This window comes from Bidens hawaiensis, unplaced genomic scaffold (assembly GCF_021521415.1).
Source record: "Bidens hawaiensis isolate Kalapana, Puna unplaced genomic scaffold, B.hawaiensis_p1.1 tig00025356_1, whole genome shotgun sequence".
Lineage (NCBI taxonomy): Eukaryota > Viridiplantae > Streptophyta > Magnoliopsida > Asterales > Asteraceae > Bidens > Bidens hawaiensis.
The window spans coordinates 125,464-140,945 of NW_027494040.1; the positions used below are offsets into that span (position 1 = coordinate 125,464).

Consider the following 15,482-nt stretch of genomic DNA (forward strand, 5'->3'; position numbering starts at 1 on the left):
CTCAAAATTCACATTTTTGTTAACTTTTGTAGAATAACCCAACCCTCCATTATAAATGAATTAATTTCTTAAAACAATACTTAATTCGGTTTTAAATGGTTTTGTATTATTTGGTTTTTGTTTTAATTGGCTTTTAATTAAATATTAAACTAATTATACAAATATAAACAAGGTCAAGGAGAAGAAACATCAAATCCTAAATCATCAAATCCCAAGCTCGGTTCAAATTTAGGGGAGCCATTTGCTGATCCCACTTTGTACAAAAGTCTTACCGGTGTATTACAATATTTGACTTTTACTTGACCCGATATTACGTATGCGGTGCAACAAATATGCATGCATATGCACCCACCTCGAACCGATCACTAGGATGTTTTTAAGAGGATTGCTCGTTAAGTTAAAGGTACAACTGATTATAGCATCACATTGAGGAAACACACTTCACTTTCTTTGCTGGCCTATACAGATGCCGATTGGGCCACGTGTCCGAACTCCCGTCGCTCCACTTCTGGTTATTGTGTATACGTTGGCAACAACCTCATCTCACGGTCATAAAAAAGACAACCAACTATTTATCGTTCCAGTGCCGAAGCATAATACACAGAGTTGCTAATGTCGTTGCAAAAATATGTTGGTTACGTAATCTTCTCGTGGAACTCTGGCGCCCACTATCACGTGCTCCTCTCGTTTACTATGACAATGTCAATGCTATTTACATGTCTGGGTACCAGTTCAACATCAAAGAACAAAACATATTGAGCTAGATATCCATTTCGTTCGCGAACAGTTTCACTGCGTTGCGTTCGCATTTTACACATGCCCACACGATACCAAGTCAACGACTTCCGGTTCAGTCTTAGCATACGATCACATCCTGCTTCAACTGCCGGGGGGGGGGGGGGTAATAGCAATAAGATAACTATATTGTATAGAATGATTTGCCAAAATATTATATAGGTTGTTGAGATACTATTTCAATAGTTATCTATTATCTTTGTAATTATATATAGGGAATGGAACGAGGAGGACAATGACTCACAGTTACAATTGCTTACATTAATTGCTTACAATTGACTCACAGTTTCTTGAAATTAGAGAAAAGAGATTAGAGGGGGAGGAGAACGTGAACAATTTGATAATTTGATGGTTGAGTTAGGACATGTAAGTTTAACGGATTCTCAAGATAGATGGGTTTGGAATTTTGGGGATATGATAGACCTCACGGTTAAAGGTGTTAGGAAGGTTATTGATGACTTTTTTCTTCCATCGTGGGCTCGAAAGACAATATGGTTCAAATTTCTTCCTAGAAAAGCTAATATTTGTGCTTGGAGGGTGTTGTTTAAGAGACTTCATACGAGAGTCAATTTGGTGAGTAAGGGTATAGACATTCCGAGTTGTTTATGTCCTGTCTGTAATGATCGTGAGGAGTCTATCGACCATGTTTTCGGTATGTGCTCGGTGACTAATCAGATTTGGGGTTTTATTGCTTCTTAGCTTGGCCTTCCGTTGTCTTCCTCTTTGGTTTCGATTGTGCTGATGTCTTGGTGGGACACGTTAAGAGTTCAAACTCATAAGAAAGATTTGATCGGAATGATTATTTTTGTCACTTGGTGGATTATTTGGAGATTCAGAAATGACTTGGTATTTGAGAAGACTCGACATAACAAAGAAACGATATTTGATGAAATTTTACATTTCTCATTCTTATGGTATAGTAGCAGAAATCGTAAATGTAATATTTCTCGGATCGAGTGGATTAAGAACCCTCTATTGTACTTGTAATGTTTTGTTTTTTTGTTCTAGCTACTTGCTAGGACTGTTTTCTTTATTTATATAATATACCGCCTTTCAAAAAAAAAAATATGCAAGTATACAACTATCTATCAAATATGAGATGGCGGTGTGGTCTTATGCATAAACCGACCACCACACGACATAAACATATATCATTTAAACTGATTCATACGTCTCAAATAAATAAATTTGATATAACCACCATACTACTACTCAACTACTAAACAAATATACCGTGATCTCAAAATCACCAAATCAAAAACTGATTCGTAAAATATATTTTGACGTCATGCATCTCTCACAGACACGAGTATTATTTTATTTAATATCTTTTATAGTTATTAACTTGGGCACTTGGTCATGACTCATGAGTGTAATGTTCTAAAATCATTTAAGACCTTACCAACTCTAATATTTCTAAGTACATAATAGGAACCATAAAAGATTTCTAGTCACTTTTTAATACTTTAGTTTTTTATAATCAAAATTTTGGTATCTAGAGGTGGGTAAAAAACCCTGTATCTGACCTGACCTGGTATACTTGATCCGGAACCAGTTCCTACCCAACCTGACCCACGTGTGCGAATCAAGTTTCGGTTCCTAAGAAAAGCGGACCTGCCAAAATCGGTTCCACCTCTATCTGGTCAAAATTTGGACCTGATCTGGCCAAAACCTGATAAAAAACCAACAAATACCCTACCATATCGAAACTGGTTCTTGACTTTTTGTTAACCACACCCGAAACTAGTTCTTACCCGGTTCCGGTTCCTAAAAGTACCATATTTTCACCTTAAATTACCGTAAAAGGATGTGATTCCAAAAGTGATTTGCTTGTCCGGTGGTACTTGTCTCTTTTCTCCAAAGACTGTTGAATTAGCTAAACCACGTGGGTGGCGGCTGTCCATGGATGTCTCTTAAGCCTATTTTTCATCGGATACGAGAGTAGGAAGAGCTTCTATTCTATCAACACAAACCGTCAACATAAAAGTAGTCCAACTGGGCTCAAGTCTGGCCCAATAGAACATAGCAACACCACCCTGGTAGAAAAGAAGAGGGTGCATTTGTGCACAAACCACAACTTAAAGGGATACAACCTGTAAACCAACCCAAAATGCCTTATCATCATCTTCATGGTATACTAGTGTATGGATAAAACACACAAATCATAAGCCAAAACCAGTAAAGTAAAATAAACAATGGCTTCCACTTCAGCTACTACACTCACTCTATCATCAATCCACCTTCCCCAAGAACCCAAATCATCTTTAATTTCATCTTTCTCTTTCAAACCCAACCCCAAAATCAAATTCTTGTTCTTGCAATCCCAGTTAGAATGCACCAGACCCACCACTTTCAAATCAGGAGTTTTCAATTACAATAACAATAAAGATTCAAGCTTTTTGGTGTCTGCGGTGGCGGCGGAAGCTGAATTGGATGAAGAAGATGTTGAAGAGGATGTTGGTGGCGGCGCTGTTGCTACGGCGGCGCCTCCGGTAGTGACTAAACCGAAGAAAGGGAAAGCTGCGTTGCCGCTTAAGAGAGACAGGGTATGTATGTTTATTGTCTTAATTGTTGTTAATGTTATTTGGTTTTAATTGTTTTTTTTATTTATTGTGGAATTTGTTAGTGATTTTAGTATGTGAGTGGGACTGTAAACGAATGGAAATGAACCGCTCGAATTGAACTTGTTCGTGAACGGTTCACGAACGCAAACAAACATGTACTGTTTAAGAAAAAAAAAGCAACATTTTTAATCCAAAACATAAGATATAATCACCTTAATTAAATATAAAGTTAAGCACTTGAGATAATAATAATCATAGACATAATCATCCCCCAATCAGCGGCTTTATTTTGATGATGTCGACAAGGCAAGCATGTTAGGTTGGTTATTACAAATAAGCTGTTATAAAAATATAAAACCTTTAACTAATGAACATAATCAAACGAACATAAATGAACACATTATCAACCATTCACGAACACAAGTGAACGAACACAACCTATGTTCATGCTAGTTCATTTATTAAAAGAACAAACGTAAACGAACTTCCTGCCGAATGGTTCATGAACTGTTCCCTAAACGTTCGGTTCATTTTCAGCCCTAGTTTCAGTTTTTTTTGTTTGGGTTCAGTTTAGTTTAGGTGTTTTCGGTTTTGCTATTTGGGCTTGAAAATTTTGGGGAAAAAATGGTTGGCTGATAATAATGAATTATGGTCTAAATTATTTTGTTAGTTAATGATTAATTGATTATTATACGTTTGGGCTAAAATTTTTGGGTTAAAGTTGTTAAACTGGGAGCACACAAAAACCACGAACATGTTCGAGTTTGATCAAAAACTTGATCGACTCTTTTCGTTTGTTATCGACTTAATTAAGAACATAAAACATAAAAGGGTTTATATAGACACCCCAAAACTAGGACTAAATGGAAACAAAATCAAATACTAAAAATAAAAATAACTTAGCCTCCGAGCTATTGATTTTCTCTTTAGCCATTCTTCTTGTGATTTCATCCAAACCCGCCCATTCGAGATCAAACCGTACCACCCTTTTTGCCCGACTATTAACTGGTTTGCTAATTTCACAAAAATATTATAAATTACTTACAAATTTTAATAAAAAACAAAGTCTATGAGTTCAGTTTGGTTTTCGTTACACACAAAACCGATACCGAACCAGAAGTTTGGTTTTTATGAAAGCATAAAACCGAACCATCGGTTTTTGTTTCGCTATGGTTTTTTGGGTTTCATGCACACCCCTAAAATAGTATAATGTAGTTTAAAAATGGACTCTCAGTTAGTCAATTGAGGGTGAGGTATATGGGGCTTAATTGGGCCCAATCCGACTGCTGTTATCAGTTGGCATGGGGAAGTTCTTGATGATGGAAATATATCTGGCTTCTGGTTAGTTGCGTATTTATGTTTTTGTTGTGCAATTTGGGTTTATCAGACTAGGTCAAAGAGGTTTTTGGAGGTTCAGAAGCTGAGGGAGAATAAGAAAGAATATGATGTGAAAACCGCGGTATCATTGCTGAAACAAATGTCGAGCACAAAGTTTAATGAGAGTGCAGAAGCACATTTTCGTCTTAATATCGACCCAAAATATAATGATCAGCAGTTGAGAGCAACAGTGAGTTACAAAATACTTTATTTGGAGTATGATATATTGATATATAACATGTTTGTAGCAATTTATGATTATTTGGATATTCTAATGTAGGTGAATTTGCCTAAAGGAACTGGGCAGGTTGTTAGGGTGGCTGTTTTGACTCAAGGTTTGTGATAATTTTTGGCATGACACGAAAATAATTATCTTTTGGCTTGTTATTTTAACTCGTTTAATTATGATATAATTTTGTCTTTATAGATAAGTTCTTTGTTAGCCACTAGTTAGGATCTTGTATTAATTTTTTGGATTATTAAAATCCACAGGTGAAAAGATCGATGAAGCAAAAAATGCAGGAGCAGATATTGTTGGCGGAGAGGACTTGATAGAGCAAATTAAAGGAGGGTTCATGGAATTTGACAAACTTGTTGCAACTCCTGATATGATGCCTAAGGTTTTACTTTACTTTAGATCATATCATATAGTGTTTGGATCAGATACGAATAAAACTTAACGTGCAAACTGGCGCGAAGTGAAGAGAAAAGTCCACGTGGTGGCAAAATTGTAATCACTTTGCACAATTCGCAGATTAAAACTCATTTGTACCTGATCCCGCCATTTTATATAAATTAATGCTGCCTAAAAATGTAACTAAATTCTGAACGATTATATGTCGACAGGTTGCCAGTTTGGGGAAAATCTTGGGACCCCGAGGACTTATGCCTAACCCAAAAGCCGGGACCGTGACAACTAATATTCCCCAGGTATACATATACACGTACATAGTTACATACATACATGTATACATACATTCATTGACCATTGACCATAATATATTCCTTGACAGACCATAGAGGAATTTAAGAAGGGAAAAGTGGAATTCCGAGCGGACAAAACAGGAATCGTTCACTTGCCATTCGGGAAGGCGAACTTCTCAGAAGAAGATCTACTAATAAACCTTCTCGCTACAGTGGTAAGCCTCGTGCTTGTTTCATTGTTTGTAATGCTTCTTTTCTGTGAACATAACTCGTTTTCTGATCGGTTTGTGAAACGGCAGAAATCTGTGGAAACAAACAAGCCGACAGGGGCGAAAGGAGTGTACTGGAAAAGTGCGCATATATGTTCATCAATGGGGCCGTCGATCCGGTTAGACATAAAGGACATGCTTGAGTTTAAGCTTCAGTAGAATGGTTGTTTAAGGATTGTAAACCATAGATGTAAATTAGCTTCTAAGGATGTGTTCTTGGAAGATGAGGTGGTGCAGTAAGTATATCATGGTTGGAACAAGGGAAGGTGTTTCTTGGATCAAGATTCTCATTAGTGTTTTTTATGTTGGTTCAAGGAAACATTTGTATGATGTTATTTTGGTTTAAAGATCTGAGTATTTGTATGATACGTTAATCTAAGTTAAATGATTACAATGGCTTCATTCAAGTGATGAATGAACATATTCTATAGTGAAGCATGACAACATACTCCACTAGATATAATAATAATAATAAGAAGAATATTTTGGATACTCTTTTCTCTCTTTGTATAGGACTATAGGTCCATGTGATGGAATTTTAGAATGCGTTATATATATATATATATATTTTGATTTATTAAATATTATTCAATAAGAATTTCGAATTATAAATTCTGTGTGCAAATCACTTTCCAGCTAATATTTTTAAATTCTGTCTTCTTAAAGTCAACTGAGGCATCTTGAATTAATGGCTGTAGTGAAGACAACTTTTATATCATGTACCTTGCTACGATATTAAATAGATTATGAGACGATTGTTGATAGTTTTTTAGCTTTTTAATCTAGTGGTATCAAGTGTTTCTTCTTGTCAAAGTTGAGTCACAAAAGTTGAATACTAGGTGAATTTTAGGACTAGTAATTGTCGTTTAAAAGAAAAGATTAATAGACGATTTTGTTTATACTATTTCTCTATACTCATTATAATTATAAACTATATAAGGCACCAAATTATAAAACATAACTATTTAAACTTTTCTGTATAAACCATAAAGGTGTTAAAAGGAGCAAGTATCAAGCAGGATGAGATGACTTTTGATGTGTTACCGATTATGGAACACCACCCGCTATGATACCGAGTGAAAATTGGGAGGGCTAGTGGAGTGATGCCGGTTATCCCGACATCAATTTAATATAAAAAGTAAAAATGAAAACAAATGTAACAATATTTAAATGATGAGAACTATTATTATTGTTATTATTTAATTTTAATAATTTTCATTTGAATTATATATTGAAAAGTTTGAGATGGGTGGAATGATTTGGTGAATGTATATCTATGGTTTTGGGATAAGATGAGAAAAAAATGTGATATGATGATGATGTGAAGGAGACAAAGTTACAAAATATACAAGATAGATGAGATATCAGATATACTCTCACCACCCTACGTGTGAAAGAAAATATATTTGTTACGGTAAATATGACTACTTACTAATATCTTTATATTTTAGTTGACATGTTTGAATCTTTTCAAGTTAGCTATTAACTTTGATTTTAGATAACCACCTTTGAAATTCTAGAAACCTATTGAGGTGGTTATAAAATTGCATAAATTTTATTTGGTATAAATTATCATTTTACTCATTCATCACCAAGTTTCAATGAGCTTTAGCTAATTTACACACACATATATATATAGGTTTTGAATCAAATACAAATAAAATTAACGTGCAAAACGTGAAAATCAAGTAGAGTAATTATCATAGAGTAATTATGTAATTACTCTACTTGTATATATAATTACTCTACTTGATTCTCATGTTTAGCACGAAAATTCAATTTTTACGTTAACAATCTCATATATATGTGTGTGTGTGTGTGTGTTTTTATCACTATATCTATTAAAACATACCAAACAAAAAACACACCACAACTGAAATAAAACACACTGAACAAAAAACACACTTTCCATATCCACCGTCAGATCAACATATCTAACGCGCCAGATTATTTCTTACACTTCTAAGACACACTGTAAGTCCCCCCGGGGCGTCGCTGATCGATACGAGATCCGCACGAGGTCTAGGAGTGCGGAATCCTCCTAGACTCGTTTATGGTGTAGAAGACGAAGAACACGATTACACACAAACAAACACACGAATGGGATAAACGAGTCTGCAGATCCTTTATATAATAACCAAACCACGTTACAAACCGAACAAAAACAAAGACATGGCCGACCCGAGGTGAGCTCTACCTCGGGCCGTCCCACACGAATCTACCTCTCTGTTTCTCTCTAGACAATTGAACTGAAACACAAAACACTCTAACTTTATGGATCCTAAACCCTAAACAAGACACACATATATATAGATAACCAACTTCGCGGGCTTGGGCTTGGGCCTGTAGGCGAAGTTATGAAGTTGTTCTAACTTCGCCTATGGCATCTCCGCTGGTCAGAATTGCATAGCGACGGTCACAAAATGCACCAACAGACTCCCCTTTGACCGTTGCTCTCAATTCTAACAAACACAAAAGATCATCTGTTACAAAACATGCACCAACAGACTCCCTCTTAACTGATGATCTTCTGTTTGCTTCTTCTTGTAGGACTCGATTGCACTATGATCTTCAAACTTGAACTTCACATATACATGCAACATCCATCCTGTCTTCAACCAGCCATGTCTGAAACTGTCTTGTAGCTCCACAAATCTATCAATCACCCGACGTCTTCCATATCAGATCTCCCCTTCAGTGTAAGCTCCTCCGACTATATCGATCGAGATCTTTGACATGAATCCCCGTGCCTAATTGATCATCTCAACCAATCACGTGAAGTTCTTCTAACTTCACCAACACGTGAAGTTCTTCTAACTTCACCAACACGTGAAGTTGTGCTCCCTCCACAACTTCACCAACACGTCGGAATTGTATAATAAGATACGGTTCAATCTTCAACTACTCAACATCAAGTGATCAATTTCATCACAAAACCACCTTGACAGAATCTAACACACATGACCATTAATTAATCCGAAGCATCTTCAATCACCAGGGATAACGATTAAGAACATAAACAAGTTAATTCCCGATTAAATCCAACTTGTTCCAAAATCGTAACAGGATCCAATTCTCGAACGCCTTGAAAATAACATAAATAATATGCTCTGACCGCAATCCAGTAATGACGAAAACCCGAACAAAATTTGACTTTCTTCAGTTGGTCAACCTCGAACAACAACAATTTCTTTGCCCAAAAACACCCAAATATGTGTCAATATTCAGTTTCAATCAATATCCCATTCACAACTTCAACTCCATATCCAGAGTTGACCCGTATTTGTTCACACGTAAGACCAAGAGATACCAAGTTTCACTCGTTGCCGGAACAACGTCTTCGGTCTCACAATAATCGTGTACACCTGGCCATTCGGACGAAAACTCCAAACAATTTTTTTTTAACTTCGCCAAAAGTCAACTTCGCCTGAAAGTCAACTTCGCCTGAAAGTCAACTTCGCCCAAAAGTCAACTTCGCCTATAATTTCGCCTGGCTACTAACTTCGCCAAAACCCTAAAATTTTAGCGACAACTTCGCCTGAACCCAATAACTTCGCCTACGGCGGCTGTTCGACCAAAAACACATCAGAAACATGCCAGAAACACCAAAACGCAGATCTCGAACCATAGCATAAGAGCCTAAGGCTCTGATACCACTTGTAAGTCCCCCCGGGGCGTCGCTGATCGATACGAGATCCGCACGAGGTCTAGGAGTGCGGAATCCTCCTAGACTCGTTTATGGTGTAGAAGACGAAGAACACGATTACACACAAACAAACACATGAACAAACACACGAATGGGATAAACGAGTATGCAGATCCTTTATATAATAATCGAACCACGTTACAAACCGAACAAAAACAAAGACACGGCCGACCCGAGGTGAGCTCTACCTCGGGCCGTCCCACACGAATCTACCTCTCTGTTTCTCTCTAGACAATTGAACTGAAACACAAAACACTCTAACTTTCTGGATCCTAAACCCTAAACAAGACACACATATATATAGATAACCAACTTGGCGGGCTTGGGCTTGGGCTTGGGCCTGGGCCTGTAGGCGAAGTTGTTCTAACTTCGCCTAAGGCGAAGTTGTTTTAACTTCGCCTATGGCATCTCCGCTGGTCAGAATTGCATAGCGACGGTCACAAAAGGCACCAACACACACTCCACTTCTTATTTTAACCACACCCTATATATATATATATACTATATATCTATACTATATATAATGTATGAAAGGATGGCAAATTAAGACACTTTGGTTTTATAGGATTTACAAATTAATTAACACATGATACAACCTTTAATGCATCTATGATAAGGGCAAACTTATCAACTAAAAGAGATTATTAAATAATAGTTACAACATTGACCCCTTCACTTTGCTTAACTTTTGTAAATTATAAATATATTTACAACTATGATTCTTAATCTTTCACTCTTATATGATTTTTATTATCATTTTTAACTCAACTCCCCTCATTACTTTTAGACAATATTTTTTTTTTCACGTGTTAATATTTTTTAAAGGTATTACACCATAAAAACGGGTATGTTTTATCTTTAATTTGAATATCATATTGTTATAGTTTTTTTCATTTAAAAAAAAATAAGATTTTACGTAAGGGCGTTTGCGGTTTGGTTTTGATGAATTTTAAATTAAACCGTGGGTCAAACCGTTAGTAACCGGTGTTTGTCGTCAAAAACCGAAACAAGCATTTGAAAATTGAAAACGACCGACCAAAAGCTAATGAAAAAAATCAATGGTGAAATCAAACCAATGACTGGTTTGAACGTTTTTCATCTTCAAATCGAACAACGAACACCCATAAACTTGCTACATGATTACAAATTTTTGTGTTTCCCGCTGCATCGTGCGGACACCCGTCTAGTGTATATATATATATATATTGAAAAGATCCAATACACTAATGCCTTAACATACATTACGTACGCGAATCCATTTTTTCACGAAACGATCCATGAAATCACATCCAAACATCTCGGAATCGTCAATTCATATCCAATCAATCATTTGTTCACCGAAAAAAAAACAGTTTTGGATGGTTAATCTTTCACTTTTTTCAAGAAGACCGTTTTTGAGCGTTTAAGTTTTGTGAGCGTTTTAGGTTTTTGTCTTTGAGCGTCTCGCGTACCTACCGTACGTTAATGCATTAGCATACAATAACTGCACCATATATATATATGAGGAGAAGTTATAGAATATAACGTTTTAAGTTTGAATTCGATTTCAACCGGATTTTGGCGTAGTTGGCCTTTAGCGACATATCTTCCTCAAAACAAGAGATGTTGGGATTGGGCTACGCAACGCTGTGTAGTCAGGGACTTTTGTAATCGTCTTTTACCATTTAATACCCGAGTAGTCAGACTTTATTCGTTAATTGTCGTAAAAAAAAGAGAGAAAAAAGAAAAAAAACCTATTCGGTCATACGGTGATAATGAAGTTTTAAGAATTAAGAATATAAACGAGTCCACCCACGGCCCGCGTTGTTTAAACGCAGCGTCCGGATTCACGAACCTCTTATAAACCCCCATATATACCCATCAAAATAATCAATCAATCAATCAATCCATTACCAGCAGCAAACAAACCACAAAGATGCAGATTTTCGTGAAAACCCTAACCGGAAAGACCATCACTCTCGAAGTCGAGAGCAGTGACACCATCGACAATGTCAAAGCCAAGATCCAGGTTACCCTTTTCATTCAATTATTATATTTTGCTAGTGGAACGTTTTTAACTAGATTTTGGTTCATATTTTACTTGATTTTCTGAAATTAAGTCAGATTTTGCATAAATTAGGTTACACCCAGATGAATATGATGTGGGTTTTGCTTAATTAGGTTAAATTTTGTATAAATTAGGTTGAATATTATCTGGGTTTTGCTAAATTAGATTAATTTTTGTATAATTTAGCTTGAATATGATGTGGGTTTTGCTAAATTAGGTTAAATTTTGTATAAATTAGGTTGAATACTATCTGGGTTTTGCTAACTTAGGTTAGACCCAGATGGATACTATGTGGGTTTTATTAAAATTTTGGGTTTTGGAATTTGTAGGGCAAAGAGGGTATTCCTCCGGATCAACAGAGGCTGATTTTTGCTGGAAAGCAATTAGAGGATGGAAGAACACTTGCTGATTACAACATCCAGAAAGAGTCAACACTTCATCTGGTGTTACGGTTGAGAGGTGGAACTATGATCAAGGTCAAGACTCTTACCGGGAAAGAAATTGAGATTGATATTGAGCCGACGGATACGATTGATCGGATCAAGGAAAGAGTTGAAGAGAAGGAAGGGATCCCGCCTGTGCAACAAAGGTTTGGCTTTCGTATATTTGCTCCTGTTCAAGCGAACGTTTCACCAACACCTAACCAAACGAAATTTTTTGTTTGTTAACAGTTCACGAACACAAACAGTGTTTTATAAGATTTGGCAAACTTATATGTTAATTTACATGTAAGTTAATCATATATTACTCGATAAATGTAATTTTGTTTTAATTTTAAATCTATATGGTAAGATTAGGAAAGCCATTTAAAAAAATCTAAAAAAACCTTTAATGAACAAACATGAACTATCATGAACGGACGTCAATGGACACCTCATATGTATTTTTGTTTAAAAGCTTAAATCTATCTGATAAGATTGGAAAGTCATTAAAAAAATCTAAATAAGTCTTTAATGAACAATCATAAACAACAAACATTAATCAGCATAAGCGGACGTAAACGAACACCTTATCAATAATGAACGAACATGGCCTCTGTTCGTGTTTGTTCATTTAGTTAATGGAAGAAAATTCCTTCTTCATGCTGATGAGTTTAATTAAATGAAAGAAAAGAAACGAACTCGAACAGTTTATGAACGGTTCGCCTAACGTGTAGTTCATTTACAGCTGTATTTATGATCTTGAATTGATTTTAAACAAGTATTGTCAATGGTGTTGCAGGTTGATATATGCTGGGAAACAGCTTGCAGATGACAAAACAGCAAAGGATTACAACATTGAAGGAGGATCTGTACTGCATCTGGTTCTTGCCTTAAGAGGTGGTGGTTGTTGGTAATCTTTGAATAAAAAAAGATGACATTGAAAGCTATCGCATATCAAACTATTACATAATTGAGCTCTCACACTCTATGATGATATTCCTTATGGTTTTATCTGATTCTCCTCTTTACAATCTTTGTACTTCGATTATGCTTTTTTAATCTTTTTTTTTTTTTGGATATTTGCATTGGAATAACTCCTGTACTCTTTTATAAATTCTGGTTTTTGCATAAAAAATTGGTTTTTGCTTTCAGTAGGAAAACAAGTGCAGGGTTGAGAATATAAAATGAATACATGTACTTTCCAATGTTTAATTAGTTTTCAATGTTACTGATATAACATTGTACAACTAATGTTAGTTTAACTGAAAGATTATGATTGAATAGCTTTAGGGACAAACCTGGATCAACAATTAACAAATTTGTAACACAAGTTTTATTCACTCTTTTTACGTTTACCCCGTGAATGCCACTATCTATTACCAAGAAAGTAGAGTGTATATAACGTTTTCTTAACTTTTAGGGAGTTCTGTTTCGTCTTTCAGAATTGATTTGAGGATAACTCTGAGTTCGTTAGTAGGTTTTGAACCATCGAGTTATATGTTGAATTTGATTTAACTACCACACACCTTAAAGTTATGCGGACTCAAATAAATTCTTTTCTTCAAGGTCCCACGTGAATCGTTTTTGTAGTAATTAGGGTGGTTAGTATTAATATGGATTGACCAAAACAAATATGAAGTTTCATCTGTACACCCGAACAAATATGTTGGAACGGTTAAAAAGTGACAGAATTTTGAGTATTACTGCGTCAATTTTTAAAAAAGTTTCTAACAATCTTCAATTAGAAGTGACAGAATTTTGAGCATTTTTGAATCAAATGTTTGTTTTGATTCATTACTTGACTAAACTCTAATTAGTTATGTAAATTTGATTATAATCAATATATAAGAGGAAAAGAAACTTGCTTTTCTAAAACTTTGAAGAAATTAAAAAGTAATAAAAATAACCTTTAGTCCGTGATGTTGAAACACAGCTTTGCTTTATCCCATGGACCATTGTTTTCAAACTGAATACTCTTGAATTCTGATAAACCAATATGGACACACCAAGTTAACAAAAACTAGCCACCTCACCAAGACCACAAATTGTAGTTTGTGCAATCTATAAACACAGGTCAATGTCATTGCCATACACATGAGAAAAAAGATGCAGCCAGAACAAGTACTTCTTAAGGATCTAAGTCACCACCGGTGAGAAAAGGAAAACTTGCGTTGAAGGCAGCATCATAACAATTCAATAAGTCTTGTTGCAAGGCAAGAAGTGATCAAAAGAGAAGGTACCAATTTGGAATCCAAGCTGATTGACCTGGTAAGCGTGTGGTATATTGGAGACAAGACTTATAAGTCCGTTGTGAAAGCGCATGCTCTAATGGTGTAAATGATCAACAGATTGAATGAGAGCATGTTGGCAGTTAAGATTAAGAGAAGAACAAAGAAGCTGGAGATTTAAGAAGGGTAATTTCAAGAATTAAGAGAAAGTTTATGGTTGTGGGGGGAACTAAAGAGTGTTTATCCAAATCAAAACAACTAGTACAATGCAAAGATATTGAGAAAAAGAAACCGAATCCAAGATTACTTTCAGCATGTCTTGTTTAACAATGTTTGAATTCGTTACCATTTCTTGAAGAAACTTGTTGTCGGTATGGTTATCATTAAACCCGGGCTGCATGCCACCGTAAGCAACCTTCTCCACCACAGTGTCCTTGACAAGAACAATGAAAATGCACTGATCGAGAATTTGGTCAGAACATATGATGAACATCTTCAGGACCACTTAAGAATATTTTTCAAAAGCATTACTTTTTTTAGGATACCTTGATTGTATTTTAAACACAAATTTTATCAACGAAATTAGAATGCTTAAACTAAATCATCAAAATGTTTATTAGAAAGCAAGCTTTTAAGCTCAAACAATGATTTTGATGAAAAATATATCTCTGATGAGTATTTTACTTTTACAAGACACTCTAATGTCGAGTCTTCATTAATTCTTTACGAATACCTCCAAATCTTTAAATGAGTGTTTGACATGTTCGATATTTGCCTTTAATGTAATTATTATTATTAGAGTTATATAATCCATGCTTTTGACAATTTCTCTAGCGGCTATGTTTTTATGCATTTTATTAAATTCAAACATCAAACCAAGTTCGAATGCCTTAGTCGTGAAAGCCTGACTGTTAATAAATTGACCGGATTAACAAGTATCCATATCCTCGTGAATAATACACGCCTACCGCATGTTCGCGTGTTCTCTTTAAAACATAAAGTTAATCCTTTATATATGAGAGCATTTAAGAATCAAATTAAATACCCTCTCAAAACGTAATTTGTTAATGTGTACTTAATCCTACTGAACTCAAGGGCTGACAATTTATGTGCACGTTTAAGACACGATAAAAGCTGTAAATCAAAAAAA

The 15,482-nt window shown here is 35.4% G+C and overlaps 2 protein-coding genes and 1 pseudogene across 2 annotated transcripts; 2 read left to right on the plus strand and 1 right to left on the minus strand.

The window, feature by feature from the left end:
• Positions 1-2,841: 2,841 nt before the first annotated feature.
• Positions 2,842-6,336, plus strand: LOC143571357 (large ribosomal subunit protein uL1c-like). The gene is made up of 7 exons (XM_077056800.1): positions 2,842-3,341; positions 4,747-4,926; positions 5,017-5,071; positions 5,229-5,356; positions 5,583-5,666; positions 5,750-5,875; positions 5,960-6,336. Exons 1-7 carry the CDS (start codon positions 2,991-2,993, stop codon positions 6,086-6,088), a joined length of 1,053 nt encoding a protein of 350 aa, XP_076912915.1. The 5' UTR covers positions 2,842-2,990; the 3' UTR covers positions 6,089-6,336.
• Positions 6,337-11,432: 5,096 nt separating this feature from the next.
• LOC143571350 (ubiquitin-NEDD8-like protein RUB2) lies at positions 11,433-13,213 on the plus strand. Its single transcript, XM_077056793.1, has 3 exons — positions 11,433-11,643; positions 12,012-12,271; positions 12,904-13,213. Exons 1-3 carry the CDS (start codon positions 11,551-11,553, stop codon positions 13,016-13,018), a joined length of 468 nt encoding a protein of 155 aa, XP_076912908.1. The 5' UTR covers positions 11,433-11,550; the 3' UTR covers positions 13,019-13,213.
• A 678-nt stretch (positions 13,214-13,891) lies between these two features.
• LOC143571366 (phosphatidylinositol N-acetylglucosaminyltransferase subunit C pseudogene) lies at positions 13,892-14,825 on the minus strand (annotated as a pseudogene).
• Positions 14,826-15,482: the final 657 nt, after the last annotated feature.

Coding starts and splice junctions, on each gene's coding strand:
- LOC143571357 (XM_077056800.1), top strand. CDS start 2,991: ATGGCTTCCACTTCAGCTACTACACTCACTCTATCATCAATCCACCTT. Junction 4,927..5,016: donor ATCAGCAGTTGAGAGCAACA/GTGAGTTACAAA, acceptor ATTCTAATGTAG/GTGAATTTGCCTAAAGGAAC. Junction 5,667..5,749: donor TGACAACTAATATTCCCCAG/GTATACATATAC, acceptor ATTCCTTGACAG/ACCATAGAGGAATTTAAGAA.
- LOC143571350 (XM_077056793.1), top strand. CDS start 11,551: ATGCAGATTTTCGTGAAAACCCTAACCGGAAAGACCATCACTCTCGAA. Junction 11,644..12,011: donor ATGTCAAAGCCAAGATCCAG/GTTACCCTTTTC, acceptor TGGAATTTGTAG/GGCAAAGAGGGTATTCCTCC. Junction 12,272..12,903: donor ATCCCGCCTGTGCAACAAAG/GTTTGGCTTTCG, acceptor ATGGTGTTGCAG/GTTGATATATGCTGGGAAAC.